General features: G+C 37.8%; 1 gene segment (V, D, J or C); it reads right to left on the reverse strand.

Annotated features, from left to right (window-relative positions):
- Window positions 1-7,824: 7,824 nt before the first annotated feature.
- LOC113455751 lies at window positions 7,825-8,362 on the reverse strand. The segment is given in 2 exon segments: window positions 7,825-8,216; window positions 8,317-8,362. Coding segments are annotated over 2 exon segments (438 nt in total).
- Between the last annotated feature and the right edge of the window lie 2,081 nt (window positions 8,363-10,443).

Here is a 10,443-nt window from a genome sequence, read left to right on the forward strand (position 1 = left end):
GATTATTCATACCATAGATTTCCCCACCATAGAAGACACTGGTATTTGATTAGGAAGGTTGAAGACAAACAAGCTATGAGCATAGAAAATTATAATATTCATTATAAAATTTCTGTCAGTATGTTTCTAAAGAGTAAAGAGCCAGAAGAAATCATCCAGAAACTTAAAAATTTAGTATATGAACCTCAAAGTGACTAGTAAAATTATATGATGCATTATTAATGGAAACTTCAGGGGACAAAGGAATATTTTACTATCTTACAGGACAATAGTTCCACCAGTGTTTACTCACAAGATGACTATTGTGATGTACAAGATTTACATTAGTTATCAGAGATTATAATATGCTGAAAACACCTCAATAGGTTTCTTTTTAAAATTCTGACTAATGTAACTTCTATACCCACTTTTATTAAAGGACAAGTTCAATGCTAATGACACAGAATTAGGACCATGGGAATGTGAGAGGGAGAAGCGCCATTCATTGAGGGTGTCTTTATGGGACTTCACACCTCAGGCTTTCTGACACAGGATCCAGCTGGAGAGACAGTGTCATGGTGGTATAAGGAAATGAACACCGGAATGAAAAAAATCTATTTTAAATGAAAATGCCAGCCCATTTGCACACTACTCATTTAGAGATTGCTGACCACATGGCCTTTGTTTCTAATTCTCTGAAGGTCTTTAATTACCAATGTCAAGCAGAACCATGAACCTACTGAATGGTGTAGTGGCATTTAATTTGTACTTCAATAAGTAAATCTTGGCTGAGGAACAGAAGAGTAATGCATGTGTTAGCCTTACAGAACAGGCAGCAATGAAACACACCTGTAATCCCAATAGCCAAAGTAGATTGTCATGGAAAAAGGACAGTAATGGTGCACACACTTAATCCCAGAACTAGAGAGAATTATAAAACTGGAAGAGACGGCTTTCTGTCTCAGTCTCATTCTGAGTTTGCTGGAGGCAGGTTCACAATTTCTGACTGAAATAGAGGAAAGAGCCAGTGGCTGGCTGTTTTGCTTTTCTGACCTTCATGTTTAACCACAATTTCTATCTCTGAGTTTATATATCATGCTTCATTTGGTGCCCAACATTAGGGATACAAATTTACCAAAGAACTATTTGCCTGAGGCTTTTTGGGCACCAGCTCAGGACAGAGATGGGAGTAGAATTCCAACTCTAGGAGTTAGAGCACAAATCTAGCCACCTGGATTTAGGAGAAGCACTGGTGCTCCCAGCTCCCATCTTCCCAACTTAACTTCTTCTCCTGCTGCCCCTGTCCTTGCTGCCACTCCATGGGGCATCCACACAGCTTCTTGATGTGTTACACAGCATCCTGCAGCTTTTCCCCAGCTTCATGTACATGCATCCCCTTTGGCCACCACAGGTTGCCCTGACTCCTGTGATATGTTTGCAACTGCTCTATAGCTGCCCTGACCAGTGTCTGTTTAATAAAATTCTGTTCAGTTTGGTTTTGAGTTCTGCTTAGAAAATCTCCAGGTTTTTCTGGCCCAGTGTTATTACAACTTAAATATTCCACCTGGGATTTTAAGAGAGCTATATCATATGCTAAACACACTTTTTTTTGCTATTTGTAAACCTCTCCTAAGATAATATCCCAATTCAGAATTATTTTTTTAAGACAGAGTTTCTCCATGTAACACTCCTTTGTTCTAGAACTAGCTCTTTAAGACCAGGCTGGCCTCAAACTCAGAGAGATTTGCTTACATATGTCTTCCAAGTGCTGGGATTAAAGACATGCCCCTTACTGCCTGGCTCCCAATTCAGTAATTTAGTCTTCTTTTCATTTCTGTTATTGATAGAATTCTAGGAGAAGAATGTGACCTACCTGAGACTTATAATTCTTATCCATAGCTCCTATCTGTTTAGTAATTCATATATCTTTACAGAAATGGTTTGATTACAGAGTCAAAAATGAGAAACTTTTAGAAATCATGCAATCTCTACAGATTGGTAATGGTAAGTTATTGGAAAAGATTCATGCCATTTAGAATGATAATCTTAATTTGACAGACAAAAATTCAATCAATATCAATGGGCAATGAAACCTTACAAAATGATACTGAGAGAGTATATAAAAAATTCATATGGTTGAAATTGACAATCAAAATCTGTTAAAATGTCATATCAAGGTAGCAGATAGAACAACAGTCCTGAAAGAATATCTATCTGCCATCCAAATAATCTCTAAGAGTGAGAAAATGTCATTAATGAAAAAAATTAAAAATTTAGAATCATATGTACGTGATGAGAACCAGAGATTAATTGATATGAGGAAATATTTAGAAATAGCCACAGGTTAAGAAATTCAGACTTTACAAAAGACAATGATAAAAAGATTTCAATCAATTGAAGAACTTGTCAGACCTGATAAACAAGAAGAGGAGAAACAGACAAAAGACAGTAGTGAAGATGTAGCATCACCAGTACCTCTCAGAGTAAGAGATGACTTACAGGTGCTTTTGCCAATTTTCCTGTTATTATTTATGAAAAATCAGCAAATATTACAACCCAAAAGGACATGCAGAATGCAAGTGGAAGCCTATACATATCAAAGATCAGAAAGATACTGAGCAAGCAGTAGTATCTTGTGGCATGCATTCATCATATGTGAAAGAGTGGTAAAGACATGGGTTTCAAGAAATAAGGTTACTCCACGTAATTGGCTTCAACTAGTCTCAGCTGTACTAGACCATGGTCCCCAGTATCAGCAGAAGAGTTACTGGAGAGAACCAGCTAAGGTCGTGGGCAAGAAGGCAGTTTCAGAAGTTTTTCAGGCCTCCTAAGACCAAATTCTTTGTGAGGGCCCTTGTGGTGATCTAGGTAGTCAAAGTACATCCAGTGAACACATATTGTCCCTCTGTCATTCAACAGCCTTGACTGGTTGGAACAAGATTTAAGAACTAGGAAAAAGAGTTGAATCATATACTAAGGTTATACAAGCCGCAAGAGAACTCTTTAGTTGCTGTTGTAATGATTAACTAAAATGTACAATTAAGTGTAGCAGATCCAGAACCTGATGAGTCCACATTGAATCTCTGGCTTTGAGAAATGTTAATTTAGAATGCAAAAGATACTTGGGTCTTTAAAGGTCAGATTACCACCAATGGTCAAATGGATCCTACAAATAGACAATCTTAAATCCTTTGACTATAACAGTGAGGCTTAGTTAAAAGAAGTGATTTCCAAAGGTATGACGAGACATCAAAATACCAAATGCTTTAATTGTGGTAGAATAGGCTATCTGGGCAAAGGACTGTAGACTCGGATTTCCTAGAAATAATGTTTCTTCTGGAACTTACCCCTATTGAAGGCTCCAGATTTCTATGTTATGCAGGTGTGTCGAAGATCAGCACTGGACCAATAAGTGTAGAACAAAAAGAGACAAAACGTCAAACCATTATCATTGTTAAGCTCCTTGAAAGACCTCTCACAGGTTCCAGGATGAACATGGTCTAGTCATTCCGAGTCACTGTGGAGCCTACTGAATGAGAAATGATCATCACCAACTGCACATCAGGCAAAGGAATGATCTCAACATCATGGTATCTCCACGTTATCTCTAGGTGTGCGTACTCTACATTTTATGTGTCTCAGTTTGTTGTGTGTAATCTGTTTATTGTGCATGGTAGTGATGGAGCTAGACCTTAACATAGGTGAGGCAGTCATCCTTGTAAATACTGATGGGCAATCAATACTATAAATGCTGTGTTCTCATTATTCCTGATGTTCAGGAAGTTAGAAGAATATTTTTCAGACATATTTAACATATCTCATTTTGGGTTTGTCTGTTATTCTCATTGTGGTTACAAAAATGGGAGGAGGATTTTCACAAAAATAGTGAAACAGTTTTAATACTACATTTGGGCACTTGGTATAGGTTGATTTTTTCAGGTATTTTTACTTTGGTTACTGCAGAGATAGTTTGTATCTATATTCTGTACTCTCTTGATTCTCAAACTTCTTTTTTCTGTGAATCTGTCTAGAATAAAATCACTAAGGCAAAGTCATTTGTAAAAGGAATGAGTTGATGGTAAAGTCACACTTCATTTATAATTATCTCCTTTTTGAGAGGCAGATCCTTATTCTTAAATGGTTCATTAGTCATTTTTTTCTTATGCAGTAAACAAATGGCACTCATTTAATGGGCCATGTTATCATGACAATACCAACCTGTCCATTTTTGTTGTGGTTAGAATTTCGTTAACATTATACAAGATAGAGTCACCAGGGAATATAAAGAACCTCAGCTGTAAAATATGCCTCTATAATTTTGGTCTTCAAGCAAAACTATGGGAGCCATTTTTTGTTTAATGACTGATATGGAGGGCCAATATTGATGTTGAAGATGCCATCCATGAGAAAGTGTTCCTGGTTTCTATAAGAAATCAGGCTGGACAAACATGGAGACCAAGCTGGTAAATCAGAATTTCTGATTCAGTTCCCATCTTCAGGTTCCTATCTAGATTTAATGTCCTGATTTTCCTCATAATGGATTATGAGAGTCAACATTATAGAAACCCTTTCATTCCCATATTGGTTTTGTTCATAGTGTCGATCACATTAACAGATCACAAGGTAGGACAATTGAAAATTCATCTCATAAAATTAGGGAAGTAGGAGACATGACAGGCTGTCCAGCTTCATCCTCAGCCATTCACAGAGTCCCCCTTCTAGACACAGCCACACATTCCAACATACACAGAGACACATACAGAGAGAATGAGAGTCCCACTTCCAGATACAATCCCATACCTATCCTTTACACCCACAGTCAGAAACATACTCCCATATACAAGTAGAGGGAATGACTTTCTTCTTTTTTGACAGGGTCATCTGGGTGGCTTGGACTTTCTTTATAGACCAAGCTATAAGATACAGTTTTGTTTCTGTCTCCCTATTGAATGGATTAAGACTATGTTTCCCCATACCCAAACCATCAAATGCAGTGTTGTCAATAATTAATGGATTTATTTTCTTGAAATATTTCAATACAATATATTCTGGTAATTATTTTTCCTCTCTTCTTTTGCAAATCCTGCCCATCTCTCCAATTCCAGAATTTCATAAAAAGTCAGAGTTTTAAGGGTCATTTATGAGAACATATAAGGGTTTTGACATGAGGCATTCTTTTCCAGATAGACAGTTAATGCTTTAAAAATCCATAATTGGCAATACATTTTCTCTCTTAAATGTTATTAATATTAAAAATATTAAACAGTATTAATTCAAAATAATTTAAAAATATACAATACACATATTTGATTTCACTGAATACAATTCATTTATTAATATATAGTGATAAAATTCAGGGCTCAAGAGTTGTCTCGGTGGTACAGTGCCTGCCTCCAAGTATTAGTATCTTTGCTTGATTCACAACTCTTTGCTTAGAAGCAAGGGTTATAGGTTATCCTATATTCCCATCACTGGGGGCATTGTGAGTGGAGGTACTGTAAGTCTTGACATCCAAAGATTCTATCTGCATATTTGTGCTCCAGATTCACTGTGATATCCTTCCTCAAAAATAAGATAGAAATCAACTGGTGAACATAGACAAATTCAACTCTAGCCCCCAAACACAAATGAGAACCACGTACTATACATACACATTCTAGCCAACTAGCATTACAGCCATCCAAACATTGTCCTTACTCTGCATGGGATTCACAATTTTTACTTATTTAAAACTGTGTCATGAATGTTGCACACCTTGGATGAACTGCTTTTTATGGAACCCAAGAGATGAACTCCAGTAGAATTGTTCCTTCTCCACAACTTTCCAACTGGAGACTTCCATTCCATTTCCAGCCATGAGAGAGGCTCATTTAAGACTATGAAAGCAAGAAATGATATTTGTCTAAGAGCTTAATTCTTATTTTTAAGTGATTTTGATTCTTAAAATTCAGACATTTTACATAGTGACAAAGCTCTCTACCACAGAGCTACAAGCCTAGCTCAATCTTTTAAAACATCACATTTTTCTACAGAAAATAATTTTTGATGACTGTATTTATGCACTACTAAAATAAACAGCAGGAACCACCACAAATTCTTCTTTCTTGACACCCAGCAGTTATAACTGATTCTGTAAAGGGTCAATTTACGGCCATGCAGTGGTGGCACATGCATTTAATCCAGGCACTTGGAAGGCAGAGGCAGGCAGATCTCTGTGAGTTTTAAGTCAGCATGGTGTACAAGAGCTAGTTCCAGGAGAGACTTCAAAGCTACAGAGAAATCCTATCTCGAATACACAAAAACAAAAAACAAAAAGGATAAATTTACTAAGCATAGATTTTGAGAATAATGGGGTATTGAGGATAAATCGAAACGAAGAAAATAGGAGGAAGAGAACAAGGAGCAGTAAGGAAACTGCACCCTCAGCTGGTGACTCCTATTCTCATTCTGGACTCCATTACCTTTTCAAGACTACTGTGTAGTTGAACCACAGCATGCGCCAGAATCTCACTTCTCATGTTCAACACCACACACCTTGATGAAAAGAATAATAATAGCAGATTGCACATATGAGTAACAGTGTGTCACACATCTAAAAGACACAAACAGGCCCTCTTGTTCTATGTTCTCTACCTATGATGCTTTGGGAAGCACTGGGATCTTAAGGAAGAACGGGAACTGGAATGTATTCAGAGGCTTGATCAGGGTAATAAAGGCCCTAAGCCTGAAGGCAAACCTTGAATCCCAGTGTTGCTGAGAGCAGGTTTCCGTGGTGATGATGTTATGGTAACTTCTGTAATGTCAACTATTTATAGATGATGAAAATATGCATCACTGAAGCAAGCATGCAGGCACTCAGACATATACACACAGACAGATATACAACAACAGAGACAATTCTTCCCAAAAACCAAACTTACAAGGGCAGATGGATACATGTATATTAACTTCATATGATATTTGAAAATATTCTTTTCCCACCTTTGTCATTCATTCTACTTAAAAACAAACAACCATGCTCATTAATACTGTACTGTGATTACATTGATTCATCCCCCTACCCTCTCTCCTCTTTCTCTCACTCCTTTGAACCTCTGTCCTCTCCTACTGTCAGGTCTCTTCTTTTCTCTTCTCCCTCCTTTCCCTCCTTCCTATACCAACTCTGCTTCTTTTTCTGCTTATCAAGGAGTGAGACTGCAGAGTCCAATCATCTTGCATAATTCTCTGAGGACCTTCTCCCAGGTTTTATAATGTCTTATTTGAATCATATTGACATTTCCACAGCACAGGCATCCCTTCTCCTCCATTCTAATAATATGGTCTCATTCTTTCTTTGGTAAATGGCACTCATATCATTAGTTACAGGCAACTAATTCTTTTGGGTTTAAGATCCATTTCTGTGGTTATTAAAAATGTCAGCTTTATGCATCTTCTTCTTTCCATTTTTCACTAGTCAAGGTGAATCATCCCAAAGAGAGGATGGAGGGCAGAACACTGTGTGCTCATGAGGACATCACCTTTCATCTCTGGGTTCCCAAAGCTATCTGTTAACCCTATCACTCAGAAGAAAGATTGAGAGAAAAAGAGGGAGAGTGATCGAGACTGTGACACAGACACAGTTAGGGAGACAGAGAGATATAAAGGGAAACAAGGAGGAACACTATAATAAATAAACACACACAACCCAGCTGGAACCAGAAATTTAAATAATTATTTGGACATTCAAGGATTACTACACACTGTATCTGTAGAGAAAATGGCTAAGTGTGATATGGAGAGGCAGTGCAGAAAGAGAAGTACAGTCTTCCATGCTTTTCTGAGCAGAATTATCTGTGACCCAGATATCTAAGTGCTCTCAGTGCCCCCTGCTGCTTCTGTGTTCCCACAGGGAGGTTTTTGTCTGAGCTCACAGTAGTATTCACTCACTGTGTCTCTTGCACAGTAATACATGGCTGTGTCCTCTGACTTCAGACTGCTCATTTCCAGGTACAGACTGTTCTTGGCATTGTCTCTGGAGATTGTGAACCTGCCCTTCACAGCGTCAGTATACCAGGTGCTACCACCATTTGCATTAATATGTGCTAGCCACTCCAGCCCCTTCCCTGGAGCCTGGCGAAAGCAGTCCATCCAGTAGTTACTGAAGGTGAATCCAGAGGCTGCACAGGAGAGTTTCAGGGACTTTCCAGGCTGCACTAAGCCTCCCCCAGACTCCAGCAACTGCACCTCACACTGTACACCTGTAAACACAAAGAATTCTGGTTAGAAAACTGACACAGAAGACATTTTTTCTCTGTCTCATGTCCACATAACATACAGCATCTCATCTTTATGAATTACCTTTTAAAATAAGGCAAAAGGAAACTAGTATAAGCCCTAAGTCCATGGTGATTGTCCTGTGTTCAGTGCTGAACCCTGACTGGGAGGACTTGGGAATCCAAGGCTGGTCTCCTCTGCCAGAACTGCAGGGTCAGGACAGGGCTGGATTTTATGGGCACAAAGAAGCCTTATTTGCATATCATCCTGCCATAACAGGATCTGTACTTGGTACTGGGCAGAAGGCAGTACTCAGAGCAGATATAAAACACCATACACACTGATGAAAATTATAGAAATTGAAGCACTAATGTAGCTCTGTGTACACATTTTCCTTGTTAGGGATTCACTACACTTTATTTAGTTCTCTTTTCACATTATACATGCAAAATGTTCTTGTTGCTGTCTGTCTTCCTCTCTGTGATTGCTGTGGGGACATATTTATATTTGCAGCACTAAATTGTTTGCATCCTGAAATTCTTCCTATGATCACTTTTTACTCTCCACTCTGCCTTTTCTTTCCCATCTCGATATCAGGCAACACATGGCTGTCTTCATGCTGTCTTAGGTCAAATTTTTGTCAGTTTTTATTTCTGTATATTTAGATAGTCAGCACAATTGGCACACTTAATGAAATTTTGTAAGAGAACACAAAAAATTTTGCATCAATTTTGTATTTTCAGAAGGCGTTGTTTTTATTTTCCCAAATTGTCATGCTTTTTACCCCAGCAGTCCCTTTCTCTCATTATACCCAACTTTTCCTTTCAAAACTCCTGTGTTACCCTGTACTTTTTCACTCTTACCCTTCACTTAAGATATTTTTCTTTTTTTTCCCTCTCTTGACTTCCATTCTAGTTCTAAACCTACAAAACAGAAACCAGAGCACCAAGCACACAGAGTCTCAAACACAAATTCTGGATTCTCTATAAGGCAGAAACTGTCCTTCCCAACCTTCAATATATTATGCGATGTAAAATTTCCAATATCATTCATGTTTCTCCAAGGGTCAGACAATACTGATGAAGAGGATGTGGGAATAATATGAGGAGTGGAACACAGGGAGGGGTGCTGTGAAATGCTGTCTTCTGGACACGTCATGGATATTGCAATCATGGATTCATAATGGCTGCTGTTATCTATATGAACCCAACTAGATTCAAACCAGCCAAAACCATGGTATAGATAGGGCTGATAATTCCTTGGCCCTATTTCTTACTGAGAGGAGTTGGAAATTTATTTTTCTTAACAAGGGATATAGTCACCCTTTTTAAAGAGTATGGTCCCTGGTATATTTCCTATGTTGCAGTGCTAGGGTTCAAGTACATGCAGATATGAACAACAATAACTGGGCTTAAATAAGAATAAGGTTGGTAGGGCCCCATGTTTCTAAAATGAGGGAGGAGCTAGATGGAAAACTATCACATGTAGGAATCCTAAAGAATAAAGAAAAATAGTAAAAGCTGTGTAACTGAGATTCAAAAAAATAAATTCAGAAGCCAATTAAGGAACAGTAGCAAATATCAAATAACTTATTTGGCATCTTTATCTGGAAACATCTTACCATCTAACAAAGAACTGGAGGGGTCCTTCACTTATTTGTAAAAAAAATCAATTTACAGATAATCCTATACATGATTTGTAAAATATTTTTCCGAATTTGGTTAGATGTTACTGTTCTCTATGGTGAAAATATCCCATCATCATTAAGAATAGGGGAAAAACATATCATTCTTGCCATACCCTTTCAGTGCTCATGCTGCAGGAGCAGTTATTCTGGTGTTAGAATTTACATATGTGTCTTTTAGGTATCCCATTTTCTTTAAAATTATCTACAATGAATCAGAGGACATACTGAAGAGAAGAGAATTTCAAGGGCATCTCTATAAACATTACTTGCTGGCAGGGACCTTGAAATGCCATAGAGTTGTGGCGATAAACATGGCTACAGCCAGTACCTCAGTCATGAGGCTTGAAAGCTAAGGAATGGACTGGATCTAGCTGGCAAAGCCACAGCTTTAATCCTACTGATATTGCTTGCTAAATTAAGGACTCATGTGGTCAAAAAAGAGACATATACAGTAAACTAAAGATTCAAAGTCAAAGAAAATGTTTAAGTGGTTTACAGTGTGTTAAAAATATATGCATGCTAAA

Source organism: Microtus ochrogaster, unplaced genomic scaffold, assembly GCF_000317375.1.
Source record: "Microtus ochrogaster isolate Prairie Vole_2 unplaced genomic scaffold, MicOch1.0 UNK101, whole genome shotgun sequence".
Lineage (NCBI taxonomy): Eukaryota > Metazoa > Chordata > Mammalia > Rodentia > Cricetidae > Microtus > Microtus ochrogaster.